Here is a 20910-nt window from a genome sequence, read left to right as displayed (position 1 = left end):
GAATCATGGGGTTCAACAACCGAGGTACTCTCGTATAATAAGTCTAACAGTGTGTTGTTTTCTGCGGCTAAGGCTTGTGCTGACATAGAATCGGGATCAAAACCAAAGATAGAACTAGGATCAGGCCATGTAGGGTGTGCCATCCTATAGGAAAAATACTTTGCATGTAAATGCCCATTCGTGACAAGGAGTTCATTGGAGTCAGGCCTAGTGATTTGATTGTCACAGGTAAATGTAGGGGAGGCCTTCTGTACAAACTTGTTAGAGGCCTTGCAGCCTTTCTTTCTTAAACTTGCCATATTCAATGGGAATTTTGGGCTGGTCATTCTGTCAGGATTAGTCAGGCGAGTACAAAGGCAGCGAATATGGCAAGGGAAATGTGCACCCAGGAACAACGACTCAGGTATGCTAGAACCCAGGAGTGCAAATAGAGTGTGACATCAAAACCAATATATGAAAAGGGATGTGGGGTAAGAACCTGACCGCGAGGAAAGTCGGCAAGCGCCTTACCCTCAATTGCTGTTACAGGTACTGACAGCGCTAAACCCACGTGGAGGGCAAGCAATGACAGGATCTGTGTACTAACACTCTTGATGGTATTACATAAGGGAACTTAAGAACTGTACTCACGAGGACGAGATACACCTCTTGAATGTCAGCTAGCCCACGAATCCTGTTGGTGAATCTGGGACCCAGAAAGGCTATAACAGCAATGGCAGAAGTAGGGAGGTCCAGAGGACAAGGGCTGAAGGCAGCCGGAGTGAGGCAGGCTGCCGGGCAGGGCAAGGGCGTAGACTGGAAGGCAGCAGAGCGTGATCCGCTGCTATGTGGAGAGCCCGCAGGGCAAGGGCGGAGGCTGGAAGGCAGCAGAGTGAGATCCGCTACAATGTGGAGAGCCCGCTGGGCAAGGGCGGAGACTGGAAGGCAGCGGAGCGTGATCCGCTGCAGAAAACTAAATACCTAAGTTGGAATAGGGATTACAACTTAGTGGGGAAAACATAAGCATTCACACAGGAGCTAGCTACCACCACACACCACACCTAATGATCAAATGGGAAATGGATGCAGAAGTGCAATGGAAAACATGGAATGGATCCTCTAGAAGTAAGGATCAGGAGCTGGAAAAAACGAAATAACCTATGCAAACTTTTCCCTACCCCTCCAAGGAAAAGACAGGAAACTAAACTAAGAGGAAGGCTAAGGCAAATGGGTAACAGCAGCAAAGGACAGAGTCAAAGAAATATAGAACACAGACAAACTGGGCTGCAGCTAAAAGGGGAAAGCACTGAGAATTGCTGCCTGCAAACAGGGGAAGACAAAAAGGGAAATCAAGGGAGCAGAAATCAATTAGCGCATGAATCCGAAATACAGGGCGGAGGAAACAAGAAAAACAGGAACTAGGAAGTAGGTACAAAGGCAAGGAACCAGGAACCAGGGACTAGTCAAAAACAGGAACACTGCAATCGATGACCAGCGCTGGACTGAAGTGAGACTGAGGCTTTTAAAGCTGTTTAACGAGCACACGCCCTGGTGTGCTGACTGCTGCACCTGCAGCCACAGGTGTTGCCTATCCTCCACCCAACCTTGTCCTGCAAGGGTGGAGGTGGAGCAGTGGGCCAGGCATTCTGGGAAGCACAGTCATTTGGTTAAAGAAGCATGCTGGCTGCCAAAAACCTGGAATGGATCCGGAAGGGAAGTAGTTTGGAAAATAGGGATTTAGCGCTCCCAATTCATTACAGCACTGTGGCATTAGGTTCGGAGGAAATGTCCAGCACGGAATAAGCCCCAAAACATGCCCCCGAGTGGCGGGAACGGGAGCGAAGGGAGCGAGTCGTGACAGATGGGACCACAGGGATGAGCGCCCCCCGGAGTTCTGGTGTAGCGGGAGATAGCCGCCAGATGGATCTTGATGGAGGCATGAGCCAGCCCCTCCTTGGCCAACGATAGCAAGTACGGCAGCACTTGAGGGGCCGTAATCAGCAGAGGGTTAATCTTCTGTGCACAGCACCAGACAGAGAACCTCTTCCATTTGTGTCCATAGCACTTGAGGGTCGAGGACGCCATGGCCTTTGCAAGCACCTCCTTGCAGTCCGCTGGGATATCGTACCCTCCAATTTCTAGTGCTGCAGGAGCCAGGCCTGCAAGTTCAGCGACCTCGGGTCGCGGTGGAGGATGGCGCCTCCTTGTCTGGCGAGAAGATCCGCGTCCGTCGGCAGTTTCACTGGGGGGGACGCTGACAAGTCCAGAAGGTCCGGGAACCATCCCCAGATTCGGTTGTCTCTGCGGCGGCCAAGAAGAAAGCGGCAGGGGTGATGGCTTCAACTTCAAAATCCCCACCCGACAGCAAGGGGAAGAAACGGGACGCCATAGGACGGCGGGTCATCTCGTCGGCGGCGACGCCGATTAAAGCGGTCAATGCATTCGCGATTGGGGCACACTACGACAGGGAGCTGTGGTTTCGGATCGCTCTCCTGCTGGACTTCCTCCCATACGACAAGAGGGCTGAGGCCCTGGAGATCCTACAGGAAGGAGAGGTGGCATCGGACCACGCCATAACGGTGGCCATGGACATTGCTGACACCGGTTTTCACCAGATGGGCAACGGCTTTTGCCTTCGTCGACGCGGCTGGCTCAAGGCAACCGATTTCCGCCAAGACATGCAGACCAGGATTCTGGACATACCCTTCGACGGGAACAACCTGTTCGACAAGACTGTGGACGAGTCACTGCAGGCCATCAAGGCGGACATCGAGACGGCTCGGGCCTTGGGTGTTCTTCAACAGCGACGGCCGCCCTTTCGGAACTCCAGAGTCAAGCAAGGTGCCTCCAAAGGATTCAGCGGCGGCTCTTCGTCATACCGCCAAGCGGCCCGCTCCTCATCGCAGGACAAGTCCAGAAGGTCCGGGAACCAGTACTGTCTCGGCTACGCCGGTGCGACGAGGATCATCCTGCACCGTGACTGTCTGAGTTGACTGATTATTCGCAGCAGCAACGGCAACAATGGGAACGCATACAGGAACAGGCCGTCCCAGGGGAATGAGAAGGCATCGCCGCATGAGAGGATGCGGCAAGGCAGGAGGATCTCGTCATCGTCACCAAGGAGGCCAAGGCGCTAAGGCCGCTTCCAAGCAGGACTGAACCGGCCGTAGCGTCGGGCCCCCACCTGAGCACCCCGGTGGGGGGCCGGCTGGCAAAATTCATCAGCATGTGGGAGTCCATCTCCACCGACGGTTGGGTGCTGGATGCCCTGGCCCGTGGGCACACTCTAGAGTTTCTAAAGAAGTGTCCCCGCATTCCACCCGTGGCTAGGAAGGAAAACCACATCCCTCAACTGCTGCTGGAAGTGCGGGCGATGCTGAAGAAAGGCGCCATCGAGCTTGTCCCAAAGAGGCTCTGGGGCTCCGGAGTGTACACTCGTTACTTCCTCGTAAGAAAGAAGACCGGCGGTTGGTGACCCATTCTGGACTTTCGTCGTCTAAACAGGTACATCAAGTCCCAGAAGTTCCGGATGGCCACCCTCCAGCACGTGCTGGGGCAGCTGGAGGAAGGCGACTTCCTATTGTCGCTGGACTTGTAGGATGCCTACTTTCACATCCCCATTCTAAAAGGACATCGAATGTTCCTCTGTTTTGTGGTCCAAGGGCGCCACTACCAGTTCAAGGCCCTTCCCTTCGGATTGAAGTCGGCGCCCAGGGTGTTCACCAAGTGCCTAGCACCAGTGGTGGTGCGGCTGCGCCTGCAGAGGATCCACATCTACCCCTACCTGGACGATTGGCTCATCCGAGCAAAGTCAAGGGAACTGCGAAATCCCACTTGGTACTGTCGCAAGTCGCCCTATTCCTGGGAGCCAGGCTCGACACAGTGGCACGATTGGCTTCTCCGTCGGAGGAAAGGACGAAGGCAATCCTGGGCAAGGTACAACGGCTGTCGACCATGAAGGTGGCCAGGGTGAGATCCATCAAGTCCCTGCTCGGCATGATGTCCTCCTGCATCTACCTTGTGCGCCTGTGCAGACTGCGGATGAAACCCCTGCAGGAGTTCCTCGACGCCCGTTGGATGTAAGCGGCGGGCAGCTTCGAAGACAGGATCTCGCTCAAAGAGACTTTCCGCCAAGCGATCCGGTGGTGGGGCACCCGCGTGCATTTGGCGGCGGGCATGGCCTTTCAGACCCCGGCGCATCAGGAAACGGTGACGACGGACTCCACGCAAGAAGCCTTTGGCTCCAGGAGGAGAGGTCACTACACATCAATGTTCTGGAGCTCTGAGCCGTGTTCTGGGCCCTCAGGTCTTTTCTTCTGTCCCTCAAGGGCAAGGTGGTAAGGATCTTCACCGACCACCACCACGATGTTCTACATCCGGAAGCAGGGAGGCACCAGATCCCCAGCCCTATCCAAGGAAGCCCAGGATCTGTGGCACTGGGCTGTCACCCAAGGGATGTTTCTGGTACCCTTCCATCTGGCAGGAATAAAGAACACCATCACCTACTCACTCAGCAGAGAGCTGCGCTCATGCCACAAGTGGGAGCTGCGGCAGGATCAAGTGGACCTCCTGTTCCGATGATGGGGCAATCCCCAGATCGACCTATTCGCGACGGCGGCGAACGCAAAGTGCCCGAGGTTCGCCAGCAGGTTTCCCCAGCCGGGGAGCATGGGCGATGCCTTCTCATTCCCCTGGGACGGCCTGTTCCTGTATGCGTTCCCATTGTTGCCGTTGCTGCTGCGAATAATCAGTCAACTCAGACAGTCACGGTGCAGGATGATCCTCGTCGCACCGGCGTAGCCGAGACAGTACTGGTTCCCGGACCTTCTGGACTTGTCCTGCGATGAGGAGCGGGCCGCTTGGCGGTATGACGAAGAGCCGCCGCTGAATCCTTTGGAGGCACCTTGCTTGACTCTGGAGTTCCGAAAGGGCGGCCGTCGCTGTTGAAGAACACCCAAGGCCCGAGCCGTCTCGATGTCCGCCTTGATGGCCTGCAGTGACTCGTCCACAGTCTTGTCGAACAGGTTGTTCCCGTCGAAGGGTATGTCCAGAATCCTGGTCTGCATGTCTTGGCGGAAATCGGTTGCCTTGAGCCAGCCGCGTCGACGAAGGCAAAAGCCGTTGCCCATCTGGTGAAAACCGGTGTCAGCAATGTCCATGGCCACCGTTATGGCGTGGTCCGATGCCACCTCTCCTTCCTGTAGGATCTCCAGGGCCTCAGCCCTCTTGTCGTATGGGAGGAAGTCCAGCAGGGGAGCGATCCGAAACCACAGCTCCCTGTCGTAGTGTGCCCCAATCGCGAATGCATTGGCCGCTTTAATCGGCGTCGCCGCCGACGAGATGACCCGCCGTCCTATGGCGTCCCGTTTCTTCCCCTTGCTGTCGGGTGGGGATTTTGAAGTTGAAGCCATCACCCCTGCCGCTTTCTTCTTGGCCGCCGCAGAGACAACCGAATCTGGGGATGGCTGTGTCCTAAGGCACATGGGGGCGGAGTCCTGGACCCGGTACTTCTTCTCGTACTGGTCCCTCTTAGCAGGAGCCGTGGACGGGTTCTTCAGGAGCGTCAGTCCCTCGTCCCAGATGTCGTCCAGCAAGGGAACTGAGAGGACCGTCTTCTTCTTGGCCTTACGCCGTTGGTAGAGGAACCCTACCTTCTTTTGTTCTTCGGGGCAGAGCTGGAAAATCTTGGATGCCATGGCGATCATGGCGTGGAAAGAGGCGATTTCATCGGGTGGGGAAGCCTGAGCGGGTGGTGATGGAGGGTCCATTCCATCGTCACAACCTTCGTCATCCGTTCCCGTCGTAGCCGTCTCCGTCCCCGTAGCATTCCTCGGTCCTGGGGAGGGGGATGACGGCTGTGAAGGCCGTGAAGGCTGGAAGGGAGGAGGTGGATGAATTATTCTCCATTTGCTTGGAGGGCTTTCCGACGGTCCGGGCTCCGCCGGGTCATCCGCTGGGGGCAAGGGCAACCTTGTCCTTATCTCCGTACACAAGGCCTGAATCACCATTAAGATTGCTCCTGAGTTGTCTTGTGGCATAGGCACCGGCTGCGACGGGAGTAGAATCCTCTGTCCCCTCGACGGCTCGCGGCTCCTCATCGGCACCGCCGTCACTTTCTTCGTCTGCCTCGTCGGGATCCCTCCCGTGGGACTGGTCCTCCTGGAACTTCTTGTTCAGGATCCTTTTGATGCCAGCCAGCTCCTCTTCAGAGGCAGTATCTGTGTCTGTAATGGCCACCGGGCCCCCACCTCTTTTTCCACCCGGGGTTTCACAGGGGTCTTATCGATGGGCTGAAAAGAGGATTCTCTCCACGGTGGCTGGGAAACTATAGGCCCAGAGGTCACCTCCACTGGGGGAGCCTTCGCAGGCTTCGCCAGGGCTGCCACGGCTCCCTCGATCGAGGCCTTAGCCGGGTGAATCAGGGCCTTCACGACTTTGGGCGCGCCTAAGGCATTCACCTTGGGGGCGAGGGTCACCGCCTCGCTCCCCCTCGGCTGTCTCTGTCGGAATCGACCGGGGCTTCTCCCAAAGCTTACCCGGGCTCTCCGACTTCCTCTTCCCCGAGCCAAAGCGTTGGCTCGTGGTTGATGGCGTCGGTGAAAGTTCCCCCTGCCTGGCAGCTGAGGAGCCTGACCCATCGGCGCTAACTGTGCCCGCGGACTCGCATTGCTTTGCCTTTTGTTTGGCCCCCATTGTCGAAGCGCCCTCAAAGGTCTTAGAAGACCACTCTGACTTCTTCTTCTTCACACCTGCTGGGCTCTTTCCTTCCAGCCAGTTGGTGAGCCGGATCCGACGATCCCTCATAGTCCGTTCCGACATGTTCCTGCAAAACGTACAATCCTTCTCCACGTGCGTTTTGTCTTCGTGAAGGCAGTAGAGGTATCGGGAATTCTCATCCTCCCTGAAGACATTTTGTAGTCCACATCTAGGGCAGTTGCTGAACAGTTTGGATCTGGGCGTCGAGTTTCCTTTGCCCTGGGCCATGTCCACGCGGGGTAGGCCTCAAAGATCTTCCGGAATCCTCCAAGAAGCGAAACTTTGACGAAAACATTGCCCTTGAGGGGCGTAGGAAATTCCAAAACGGTGCTCCGTTGATCAGAAGTGGAAACGGTGGAGCTTGAGGCTCGATTGACCGGAAAAATTAAGTTAAACTCTTTGAAAAATCGCAAAATGCAGTAAAATCGCAAGATCTATAGCACAAGGACTACCAACACTTGAACGTGCGGTAAAAATCTGAAGATGGCTGCCAGAGGAGGGGCTTAGGTAGAGGGCAGTCATTGGCTGGGGGCAGTATGACCCAGAGACCAGTGATTGGTTTATTAGGAGAAAGACAGTTCAGAAACAAAACTGAAACTGATTTTTTCTTTACCAAGGATTCCCAGCCTGATGACGGGGAATATTCATGAGGATGTGAATCCATGCCAGACCCCATGCTGGAGAATAGTTGTTTTGCCATATCAAGATTAACCAGGGTCGCAGATACGGGAGTTGTTGTAGACAGTGGGAGAGTAGAATTTGAACAAGGTAACAGATTACCGGGAATAGTGAGGGACTCTGTAGCCGGAGAGGAAGCCACAGAATTACATTCTGTTTGAACATTCAAACTAACTAGAGCATTATTATTTATAGGCTCAGAAAGCATTGAGGTTAGTTTAGGGTTACAAATGGCATGGGTGTCCTCAACTAGGACAACATTCCCCGCAAGCACATGGGCAATATTGTCACTCGGCATAGAACTAGTTGCCAATGAATCTGTCTGACTGCTGTCAGTCCAGAAATTCTAGACATCCCTGGGTGGAAGGAAATGCATGATAATTGGTTGGCCGAAGACCAACTGCCTCATTTAAAGTGTTAAGAATACATGCTCATTAGTTATTACTTAGCTATTGGCCCAGCTAAAGTGCGGCCATTTTAAGTTGACTAGAATCGCCATTTTGTTTTCTCTCTGTTCTCTTTTGCCTCTTTGCCTCATGTAAAACTGCTTTGCTGTAGATATTATTTCGCTTCAATGGTCCAAGGCTACGAAAACATGTTGAAACATTACACTGGAGAGCCAGACAGAAATGCCCGATTCCCTCCCTCATATATCCTTGAAGACAGGGAGCAAGGCATTTAATCAGTACATGAATGCCAGCGAGTCTCTTGAAAGAATAGCAATGTACGAAAGTAGCATTTAAAGAGTTGAATTATGTTCTTCTTTACAGCCCCCTTTCCTAAGCCCAGTGAGGCCCTGGAGAGCGGGCTGACCTCCAGAGCGAGAATAGAAACTTAGAGATTGGGAGACCTGGTATGCGCCAGTCTCCTACGCACAGCTTGCCTATTAGAAACAGAAACGCTGTGTTCTCGCAAACAAAGAATGATGTCTGTAAAACTGGAGATTGCAGCCTGTTACTAAATATGGTGGTCTAAGGTGTCATATTTGTCACACTGATCAATCATCGCCTCTAATTCAAAGGGAAATGAATTGGGGGCGGCATCAAATGTGTCATACTGTGTCATTGCTGATTATAAGGTGCTCCTTTTGTATATGTAACTGATGTACGTCGCTCGTTTGCTTGTGTCCCCTGAGGTCTGTTTAGACACACGTCGCGGGGCGTGAGACCACTTGGCCAATTGGGACTATTTTTGTATTGCAATAAACCCTACATTTTGGGAACGGAATCTCGTGTTTGGCGTATCTATTCGTGTGTGGTGACTTTGCCTTGTTTCCACATTCGAGGGTCCCTCAGAGGCACCTTCACTGCCTACAGCTACATTAGTAGGCATTAAAGTAGCCACAACGGGAACAGGGGCAGCATTATGAATAGCAGTAGGAGGTACTACTGCTTCCACTGAAATATGAGCCCCCTTAAAGGGGGTAATGATTACGGGCGGGGAAGCAGTTGGCAAAACCAGATTTTTAAAAAATTGATTAGTAAATGAATTTATTTTTTTCATATTTTTCTGATTTTTAGTTTTCTTAATTTGTTGAGTACATTTTTTTTACCCAAAGGAACAAAACCCTTTAAGTGTACTGCTTGTTTAGTGAGATCAATGAAATCAGAAGCTTTCTTCAGATTAGGGTGGGGTTTAGGGTCTAAAGTAGGGACACGGTTATCTCCCTTGTGTTGTTTGTCATTTTCTAGTGTATCAGAATCGCAAACAAGCATGGGAAAAGAAGGACCAGAAGCATAGAGAGCCAACCCATCTAGGACCTCTCCCGAGGGAGTATTGGTGGTCACCTGAGACGTGATCCAAGAGGACTCCCTCATTCCTCAGAGAGGGAATATGCAACATTTGAGCAGATATTCCCTTCTCTGGAGAGAGTGAGGCAGTTGAGGAGGAAATCTTATTTGACTCTTCCCCAGAAGCACTAGCTCTTTCCACATTAGGGCCCCTCTTAACTAACATCCCTTCCGTAATTAATTGACTTGGCACAGCAGATTCAGGGCACAGTTTAGTTAAGGAGGGGTTATCTTCCTTAATAATCTTCACCAACTCTTCAAACCTATCAACTCCCTCTAACCTGGTGTAAATTTCAGAACGTAGAAGAGAGCGGGATCTAACCTCTGCCCAGATATTGTCATAAAGACTAACAAAGGAGCTTAGCACCATATTCAGGGCGGAGACTGTAGGTTGAGTCAGTCTTATCCTATCGTCGGCCTCTTTGAGAGTATGGTTCAATATAGAGTCACTGGCCTGTTCCTTTTTCATATCTGACAGTAGACCCCTTTCTCTAAGCCAGTTTTGCTTCTCTGTATACTCATCAATAAAATTAGTGAGTTCAGAGGGAGAACCCACGAAAGAAGCATCACAGGTTTGTTGGGTTACATTGTTGGTATCAGTAGGATTGGGTTCTAACTCACTCTCAGCTATTGCCTTATCTGCACATTCAATAAAACTGATGTCATCAATATCATTGGGTGTATCATCAGTCTCTACTTTCTTTACTACATCTGCCAAATGCAGATGATCCAGAGTAGCCACTGTCAAAGCTGAGTGAGGGGGTTTAATAAGGGTACTGGTTGCTGTTCTTTTCTCAAAATAATTGGAGATTTTTTTCCCCTGATTTGGTTCACCTAATGTGCCTATTTTAGATTTTATTTTGGGAGTGTTAAACAGCGGTTTCATTAGGGGTGTTTAAAAACTGTAGATTTCATAGTAGGAGTGACAGCGTGTCCAACTGAATTAACAGAGAGGTTCACCTGAATAGAAGAGGTATGATTAACCACCCTGCCAGAAGAGGACACCTCCACAGGTAAATTAGAGGGAGAAATAGTGTGGTTATTGTTACCCTCTAATAAAGAAGATTGCGGGGCAGTAGCGACATTAGGGGCAGAAGGAGATTTTATAGAATTAGGGCCAGAACCATCCACCAACGGAGCCAGACAGAAGCAGTTTTGATTGTGACCAAATGGGAGTCAGATGGATAGTATTCACCATATTATTTTTCGAATAATCAGAACAGGGCCTCACCCTTAATAAACTGCCACCATCATCCAAGTTCAAGGCTCCAGTGGCTGCTAGACGTTCTTCCTGAGCATCAATGGAAATATCCTGCTTTCCATTGAAGATGCAGCTATTGTCGTCTAGAGTACATGGAGTAATGCCGTAATACCCATGATGTTAAATACCTCACTCCTATCTTGAGAGTGGATATGAGCATGGGCCGTGCTTTTCAAAAGAGTAGATTCCAAAGAATCAAGCACTTGTGTATAAGGGGGCTTACCCAGAGAGGTAGGACAAGAATTCAAGGGAAGAATAACTTCTTTGGGATCAGGTGAAAGAACCTCCATGGCAGGTTGCATGGAGTCCAGAGAAGCTGACTCCTGAGGCCCTTACGTGTCATCCAAAAAGGAGGGCTGTGCCTAGAAACACAAGAGCCAGAAAGAAAAGAGTAGCAGCAAAGGAAACAACTCACTAGGTAGCAGGGGAAAGTCTCACAGCTAAATAGATAGAATCAGTATCATAGACAGATAAAATGCAGTTTGAGAAAATGAAACTAAAATATTTGGGAAAGAAAAGAAAAATTTAAAATGGCACTGAATAAAAGTGGTACCTTAGGTGAATCAATAGATAAAAGTCAGTAAAAACTACCACTAAAATACATTAGAACACACAGATATGATTCTTACAATAAAATCAGAAAATGCATAGGGAGAGGTGTATTATAAAATATCAATTAAATAATGGTATATAGAATTTATGAAGGAGCAAGAGTCCCACAGATCTGCAAGTGTCCAAGTAGGTCCAAAGTCACAGGGTAAGGAACGCCCGACGGCTTAAGGAGCTGCCAGAGTCCGACTCTCCCCCCTCACCCTGATGACTGATGTGAGTTAGAACGACCAGTAGGGCAAACTGAGACCCTGGCTTAAGATACTCACTGAGTCACGGTTGGTGAATAGAATGTCCGTTGGACAAGGACACAGGTCACAGCCAAACAGCTAAACAGAAACTCCAGCCCTTACTGCCTCCAGGGCTTAAAGCCGCAAGGGCGGTTGGGCCGGCAATTTGTGTAGAATTAGAGTCACGTGATCCGTCACGTGTCCAGAATAGGCTCTGCCCCCTCCAGGAAGCAGAGTATGCAGTAAGAGCTACGCTTGCAGTGCTGCTTTCGTGGAAACCAGAGCACACAAGAGCGAACGTTCAGGAGACAGGACACTCCTTCCAAGTACCAACAAACACCTCTTCCTTACACCAATCCCTCATGGATTTCCCCCTACGAGCCCCTATTATTCTTCTTTGACTCAGTGCTTTTTCCTTCTTCCTTGTCCCAGTATCTCATGTTCTTCCATGCCCCAGACACACATGCCTTTCCTCATCTCAGTTACTCAGTCTGTTCCTCATTGCAATTCCTCTTCCTCATCTTATGTCCTGAAAATCATAATGTGTTGCTTGAGTCATATTTCTTGGTCCCTTGAGCACTTCCTGATGTGGTTTAGAGCACTCTTCCATTCTTTTCCCTGTAGCGCCCCACTCAATCAATTAATTCATTTTCTTTTGGGGGGTCTTCTTTCAGTCAGAAGCCCATATCACTAGGGGAACGTTTGTCTCTTGCCCGTCATTGTACTCATTATTTCTCTTGTCATCTTCATGTAGATTATTCCCACTAGGTCTCAATCCTGGCTCCAGCCCAGTATTGTTCTGGACCATTTATCTGAGCCTCTTTCCATATCACATCTACTCAGCAGATCACCAAAGCCTCTCGGGCAATCATCGCTTAATGTTCTCGGTCCGCTTCACATGGGCGGCAGTTGCTGAGCTGCCCACCCTCAATCTCTATGCCAGGTTACGCAGGAGATATGCTTCAGTGTTTACATATCGGTCTTCACCAATAGACCTATTCACTACTGGCCGGGACCTTATGCGGGGCAACCCGCACATTGCCGTGTATACAAGGTATTTCACAGCCCAAGGGATTCGCAATTGACATTTCGAGGGTGGCCCAGTGACATATTTCAAAATACAGGTTACTTTTCAGATAGCTAGCCTTTCGTAAAATGGAGCACTTGTGATGCAACATCAAAACTGGTAGATTGAAGTACCCTTTATCAGTAGGTACATTTTTTTTAATCCCAGACATTTTTGGAATTAATAGTTTAGCAGGGCCGAAATATTTACTTCATTTTTACATAATGTAAAATGCAATAAACGACCACAAACACCACAAGTATTGGCTTTGCCAATGCTTTTTGTGAACAGGGTTGTATTTTGGCTTCTTGGCATGATTTAAGCACGTGAACCTGTATGTTAAAAGCTTGTCTAATTAGTAGGTTGTCGAATACTAATTCATGCAAGAGGTGTCTCACTAATGTTTTATAGGAGCAAGGGAATCACAGCAAATTGTGGGTTGTTACCTTTAGACAAGGCACACAATGACGTCGGCCAATTATAAAGTGGTATATTGAGCTCAATCCTCGTCAACACTTCATAGGCCACATTGTCCAAAGAACCCTTTCTGATCTTTATTTTGGGCTGCTTTATTTCTCTACTTCATTTTATGTATCCATAATCATGCTTTTGTCTTATAATTTGCCAGCTTAATGACCCGGGTTTTCCCTGGAACTTTAGGGCATTGAACAAGTGATTTTTTGCAAATCTTTTCTCCCTGACACATGACCTTTTTTTCTCCCCTTCTCTCGAAAGGTTGAACATGGTTTGGTAACCCATGGGCTTATGTTATTTAACATGATTTCACATGTTCCTTCAATAATGAGATCTACAGGGCCTTCCAGGCTTTACTTCCTGGAGTAAAGGGTCGAATATATTGATATTGTTCTAAAAATTATAATCACTATTCCAAGTAATTCTCCTGGATTATTAGGTATTTAACTTTTCAGAGGTTCTTGTTATGCTCATATTCTAATCTGTAAAATACACAGATTGTGGTCCACTGTAGAATGGGCTTAACCGAGAAAACACAAATTCATTCCCACTTCATCAAGTCCACTGGCATGTCGCCCAAATGCTTTTTCCTGTCTTGAGAGACAGATGTGGGGTTAGCCAGTACATTGCGGCAATCGGGCACTGCCGGCATGAAGGTTTGTTCTAGCAAATATGGAGGCCAATTTCAGGGTATTTGGGTATCTTGCTAATTAGAGTTTCACCACTAAAGTAGGGCTGATCCAGACCTTTCCAGAGAATTTACATTTTTGAGGCTTGTATTTCTGCTGAAATAGTCTTTTAAGGGGATGTCAAGACAATAAGATCTATTCTCATCCATTCAGTTAAGACCTTGGGGGATGTCCCCACTCGCCTTTCCGAGCTGGAACAGAGAAGTTCATATTGCTAAGTGCCATGGCTGTGTATCTTGGAAACATATAATATCTTTGATCCCTAGGAAAGATTGCTACCCTTCATCTTCCATTTTGCTTTCTAAACCATTTATGTTGCAGCTTAATATTTCCTATATGTTGGCATACATAGACGAGCTTCTATATTATCTTGGGAGCAGGACCTGGCATGGGCATCTTTGTGCCACACCTTGCTTCAAGCTTAGGGCGTGGAATGGCCGCTGCAGGGGCACCCTCATGAGCAGGACATTCTTGCCTGAATCATGGGCAGGAGATTACAACTCCTGCCAGTTCCAGATGCACAGGCGCCATATGCATGGGCACCACCCGATCCCCTGCAGACCCCTTTTTGGGACCACTGCCCTGTACACTCAAAGACAGCCAGGTTTTCTTGTCCTCAATCTAGAGTCCCATTGGCTAAACTAGTGGGTACTGAGGAACCTTGTTACAAATTGCTTGGTTGGAACACAGTGTCCAGTCTACTACTCTGCTGATGGCTCTGAGGTACCCAAGTATATATCTATATACTCTGTATAACACAATATTAACTAACACATTTGCAGAAACCCATGAGTATTCACTGGAACTTCATACAATAACTCTTGATCATTTTGCCAGCTACCCATGGAAACCATCATGTCTGCATACAGTGCTTCAATGCAACATGCTCCGTTGTGTGACGCATAATCAAACAGTAGTAGTCTACAGAAAATAAGGAGCCTTAACTATTTGCATTTGAAATCTCCAGAGTATTATTCAGGGGGCACAAGAGGCAGTCCCTGCTAGTCTACATAGGACAGCAGTGATGGATTATGAACAGTGCAACCCACTCTGGTTCTTCTTGTCTTCTTTTTTCTGTCAGCAAGCCGGTGACTGTACAAGCCGGTCACTGTGCCAGCCGGTCACCGTACCATCCTTGCCTACACAGGTACACGTTTGAACATGCTTGCTGAAAGGGTTAACTGTTAATGGTTAAACATAACGTTGCACATTTTCATGACCTAACTCCCATTACTATATGACATTATAGTTTATATAATGAATTCAACATGGATTGTCCCTTTATTTTGCTGATAAATTAAATCTGATTTAGATCTTATTATTAGATCTTATTATACAGCATATACTCAGATGTAAATATCCTGCTGAAAAGAATCTTAGGGCCATCTCGGCAGTCCCTCTCATAACACTTGTCACAACCACAGGTCTCAGACTCTGCTAGCTTTCATTGCTCACAGGTTCTAAATGTCCACACATATTCTGGACAGGATTCACGCAGCCAGGCAACTCTGTAGAGCTTATGACTCCACTGGTTTTATAAGGTCAAGGGAACATAGAACCGCGCCAGGCTTCTTTCTGGTCAATAGAAGGCTAGCGAGTCTCGGGAGGATGTAGAGCAACACAGCTTCCACACAAGTCTTCTTCAGCCGGCTCTTTCTCCCTCAGCAGGACTGAACCCCAGTTTCCACTTTCATTGATAGACTGGGCATAGCTGCAGATGTTCTAGCACATAGGAATCTTAGGATCTGAGTGTTAACCAGCTCCAAGGGTTAACACTTATTCAACATCTGACAGTCACTCAAACATAGTAGGTCGCCAAACTTCCCTTGTCATCTACCGGGGCTTCCGCTCGGATGCTCCAGCGCCAAACACCATGTAGGTATCCAGCACGATCTCATCTCTTCTGCTAGGGTCTCAGCACTGGATTTTACACAATGGTTTCCAGAAGGGAACCCCTTAGTGTGCAGGAGGTTGCACCCCACGAGAATCACACATGATAATCTGCCCCTAGCAAGTGCAGCACACACAATCCTGGTGTGAGGCGAAATGCAATGGGAACAGCCCACCATTTAGATCAACCTAATCCTGAGAGACAAAGGATTCCCCCAAGGTACGTACATGACTCTTGTCTCTGAGTATGCCTTGGACCAGGACTCTTTTGGGGAAAACCAGGATTCTTCCAAGGTACGTACAGGACTGTGTCTCTGAGTATGACTTGGACCAGGACTCTTTGGGGGGGAAGTCAGGATTCTTCCAAGGTACGTACAGGACTCTTGTCTCTGAGTATGACTTGGACCAGGACTTTTTGGGGGAAAACCAGGATTCTTCCAAGGTACGTACAGGACTCTTGTCTCTGAGTATGCCTTGCACCAGAACTCTTTGCGATAACGTCAGGATTCTTCCAAGGTACGTACAGGACTCTTGTCTCTGAGTATGACTTGGACTAGGACTCTTTGGGGGGAAGTCAGGATTCTTCCAAGGTACCTACAGGACTCTTGTCTCTGAGTATGCCTTGGACCAGGACTCATTGGCGCAAAGTCAGGATTCTACCAAAGTATGTAGAGGACTCTTGTCTCTGAGTATGCCTTGGACCAGGAATCATGGGCGCAAAGTCAGGATTCTCCCAAAGTACATACAGGACCTTGTCTCTGAGTATGCCTTGGACCAGGACTCTTTGGGGGAAAGCCAGGATTCTTCCAAGGTACGTACAGGACTCTTGTCTCTGAGTATGACTTGGACCAGGACTCTTTGGGGGGAAGTCAGGATTCTTCCAAGGTACGTACAGGACTCTTGTCTCTGAGTATGCCTTGGACCAGGACTCTTTGGGGGAAAACCAGGATTCTTCCAAGGTACGTACAGGACTCTTGTCTCCGAGTATGCCTTGCACCAGGACTCTTTGCGGGAACGTCAGGATTCTTCCAAGGTACGTACAGGACTCTTGTCTCTGAGTATGCCTTGCACCAGGACTCTTTGCGGAAAGTCAGGACTCTTCAAAGGTACGTACAGGACTCTTGTCTCTGAGTATGCCTTGCACCAGGACTCTTTGGGGGACCATCAGGATTCTTCCAAGGTACGTACGGACTCTTGTCTCTGAGTATGACTTGGATCTGGACTCTTTGGGGGACCGTCAGGATTCTTCCAAGGTACGTACAGGACTCTTGTCTCTGAGTATGCCTTGGACCAGGACTTTTTGGGGGAAAACCAGGATTCTTCCAAGGTACGTACAGGACTCTTGTCTCTGAGTATGCCTTGCACCAGGACTCTTTGCGGGAACGTCAGGATTCTTCCAAGTTACGTACAGGACTCTTGTCTCTGAGTATGACTTGGACTAGGACTCTTTGGGGGGAAGTCAGGATTCTTCCAAGGTACGTACAGGACTCTTGTCTCTGAGTATGCCTTGAACCAGGACTCATTGGCACAAAGTCAGGATTCTTCCAAAGTACATACAGGACACTTGTCTCGGAGTATGCCTTATACCAGGACTCTTTGGGGGAAAGCCAGGATTCTTCCAAGGGACGTACAGGACTCTTGTCCCTGAGTATGAATTGGACAAGGACTCTTTGGGGGAAAGTCAGGATTCTTCCAAGGTACGTACAGGACTCTTGTCTCTGAGTATGCCTTGAACCAGGACTCATTGGCGCAAAGTCAGGATTCTCCCAAAGTACATACAGGACTCTTGTCTCTGAGTATGCCTTATACCAGGACTCTTTGGGGGAAAGCCAGGATTCTTCCAAGGTACGTACAGGACTCTTGTCTCTGAGTATGACTTGGACCAGTACTCTTTGGGAGGAAGTCAGGATTCTTCCAAGGTACGTACAGGACTTTTGACTCTGAGTATGCCTTGGATGAGGACTCATTGGGGGAAAGTCAGGATTCTTCCAAGGTACGTGCATGACTCTTGTCTCTGAGTATGACTTGGACCAGGAAAGTCAGGATTCCTCCAAGGTACGTGCAGGACTCTTGTCTCTGAGTATGACTTGGACCAGGAAAGTCAGGATTCCTCCAAGATACGTACATGACTGTTGTCTCTGGGTATGCCTTGGACCAGGACTCTTTGGGGGAAAGCCAGGATTCTTCCAAGGTACGAACAGGACTCTTGTCTCTGAGTATGCCTTGGACCAGGACTCTTTGCGGGAAAGTCAGGATTCCTCCAAGTTATGTACATGACTGTTGTCTCTGAGTATGCCTTGCACCAGGACTCTTTGGGGGGAAGTCAGGATTCTTCCAAGGTACGTACAGGACTTTTGTCTCTGAGAATGCCTTAGACCAGGACTTTTTGGGGGAAATCCAGGATTCTTTCAAGGTACGTACAGGACTCTTGTCTCTGAGTATGACTTGGACCAGGACTCTTTGGGGGGAAGTCAGGATTCTTCCAAGGTACGTACAGGACTCTTGTCTCTTGAGTATGCCTTGGACCAGGACTCATTGGCGCAAAGTCATGATTCATCCAAAGTACATACAGGACTCTTGTCTCTGAGTATGCCTTAGACCAGGACTCTTTGGGGGAAAGCCAGGATTCTTCCAAGGTACGTACAGGACTCTTGTCTCTGAGTATGACTTGGACCATGACTCTTTGGGGGGGAAGTCAGGATTCTTCCAAGGTACGTACAGGACTTTTGTCTCTGAGTATGCCTTGGACCAGGACTCTTTGGGGAAAAGTCAGGATTCCTCCAAGGTACGTACATGACTTTTGTCTCTGAGTATGCCTTGGTCCAGGACTTTTTGGGGGAAAGTCAGGATTCCTCCAAGGTACGTAGATGACTGTTGTCTCTGAGTATGCCTTGGACCAGGACTCTTTGGGGGAAGTCAGGATTCTTCCAAGGTACGTACAGGACTCTTGTCTCTGAGTATGCCTTGGACCAGGACTCTTTGGGGGAAAGTCATGATTCCTCCAAGGTACGTACATGACTGTTGTCTCTGAGTATGCCTTGGACCAGGACTCTTTGGGGGAAAGTCAGGATTCCTCCAAGGTACGTACATGACTGTTGTCTCTGAGTATGCCTTAGACCAGGACTCTTTGGGGGAAAGCCAGGATTCTTCCAAGGTACGTACAGGATTTTTGTCTCTGAGTATGCCTTGGTCCAGGACTTTTTGGGGGAAAATCAGGATTCCTCCAAGGTACGTAGATGGTATTACCCAAATTGTTCGTTTACAATTGTTCGAATGAACAATTGACTGAATTTAAAGGGTCACAATTGACCTTTTCACAATTGACTGTATATATATATATAAATATAAATATATATATATATATATATATATATACATATATATATATATATATATATATATCTGTTTGGTAATATATATTTATTTATATATATAGGGGTTTTGGGGGGTTTGGCATTAGGTGGGGGGTTTCCCCCCACATATATGTTACAATTGACCTTCACAATTCGGTCAATTGTGAAAAGGTCAATTGTAATTCGAACAGTTGTAAAACGAACAATTCGTATACAACCACGTAGATGACTGTTGTCTCTGAATATACCTTGGACCAGGACTCTTTGGGGGAAAGTCAGGATTCTTCCAAGGTACGTACAGGACTTTTGTCTCTGAGTATGCCTTGGACCAGGACTCTTTGGGGGAAAGTCAGGATTCCTCCAAGGTACGTACATGACTTTTGTCTCTGAGTATGCCTTGGTCCAGGACTTTTTGGGGGAAAGTCAGGATTCCTACAAGGTACGTAGATGACTGTTGTCTCTGAGTATGCCTTGGACCAGGACTCTTTGGGGGGAAGTCAGGATTCTTCCAAGGTACGTACAGGACTCTTGTCTCTGAGTATGCCTTGGACCAGGACTCTTTGGGGGAAAGTCATGATTCCTCCAATGTACGTACATGACTGTTGTCTCTGAGTATGCCTTGGACCAGGACTCTTTGGGGGAAAGTCAGGATTCCTCCAAGGTACGTACATGACTGTTGTCTCTGAGTATGCCTTAGACCAGGACTGTTTGGGGGAAAGCCAGGAATCTTCCAAGGTACGTACAGGACTTTTGTCTCTGAGTATGCCTTGGTCCAGGACTTTTTGGGGGGAAAGTCAGGATTCCTCCAAGGTACATAGATGGTATTACCCAAATTGTTCGTTTACAATTGTTCGAATGAACAATTGACCAAATTTAAAGGGTCACAATTGACCTTTTCACAATTGACAATATTACCAAACAGATATATATATATATCTGTTTGGTAATATATATTTATTTATATATATATAGGGGTTTTGGGGGGTTTGGCGTTAGGTAGGTGGTTGTGGGGGGTTTCCCCCCACATATATGTTACAATTGACCTTCACAATTCGGTCAATTGTGAAAAGGTCAATTGTAATTCGAACAGTTGTAAAACAAACAATTCGTATACAACCACGTAGATGACTGTTGTCTCTGAGTATGCCTTGGAACAGGACTCTTTGGGGGAAAGTCAGGATTCCTCCAAGGTACGTAGATGACTTTTGTCTCTGAGTATGCCTTGGACCAGGTCTTTTTCGGGGAAAGACAGGATTCTTCCAAGGTACGTACAGGACTTTTGTCTCTGAGTATGCCTTGGTCCAGGACTTTTTGGGGGAAAGTCAGGATTCCTCCAAGGTACGTAGATGACTGTTGTCTCTGAGTATGCCTTGGACCAGGACTCTTTGGGGGAAAGTCAGGATTCCTCCAAGGTACGTACATGACTGTTGTCTCTGAGTATGCCTTGGACCAGGACTCTTTGGGGGAAAGTCAGGATAAAATGCAAACATTAAAGAGGATCTCACCAAAGGTGAAATTAAGGAGATTCCACCACGCAAAACTGATGATGACACACTAATTGTGCTAATAATTTATTGATTAGTGCTTTCGAATATTTCTGTAAATCGAATATATGAACAAGTAATACCATTGTTAGTTTATTGTTAGCTCTTAATGATAGCCATTTGCTTTTGCATTCTAATGTTAATAGGTCATACAGTAATTAAATGTGTATATTCATCTTCACATATTTTCTGTCTATTTTCTGTCTATTAGTGTTTGGTGGTTGTTGGTTTGAACATGTCACAGGCTGGTGTGCACACAAGGACAATTTCAATGTTCTTTTAATTCAATTCGAAGACATGGTAAAGGTAAGCGGTTTTAATACAATATTAATGATAATGTTGTTTAAATATGCAAAGGTATATGCTTTCTTGTGGTGATTGGTGAACTTTTATACAAGGGGAATTAAAAAACAAACCGCAAATTGCAGTGAGCGAGAAAGAGTGTCAAAGGAACCTTGTTTCGCAACATGGGATAAGGGGCCTCACTTTAATATGTTATCATACATGTGGGAAGTGGTTTGCAGCACCAGGTTCCAGAAGTATTGACTAGAAACACATGTTTATGCAGACAGTTCTGTAGGGCATGAGGGG

At 48.0% G+C, this 20910-nt stretch overlaps 1 protein-coding gene across 1 annotated transcript in view; it reads left to right on the top strand.

Annotated features, from left to right (window-relative positions):
* LOC138566161 (amine sulfotransferase-like) overlaps positions 1-20910 on the top strand; it is a 974685-nt gene that overhangs the window by 754305 nt on the left and 199470 nt on the right. Inside the window, exon 6 of the mRNA XM_069643191.1 lies at positions 20531-20625. Coding sequence (XP_069499292.1) covers positions 20531-20625 — 95 coding nt within the window. The remainder of the gene's footprint in view (positions 1-20530; positions 20626-20910) is intronic.

Source organism: Ambystoma mexicanum, chromosome 2p (assembly GCF_040938575.1).
Source record: "Ambystoma mexicanum isolate Mex_15411 chromosome 2p, UKY_AmexF1_1, whole genome shotgun sequence".
NCBI lineage: Eukaryota > Metazoa > Chordata > Amphibia > Caudata > Ambystomatidae > Ambystoma > Ambystoma mexicanum.
The sequence above is the reverse complement of the archived record's forward strand: the minus strand, read 5'-3'. Positions and strand labels throughout refer to the sequence as shown.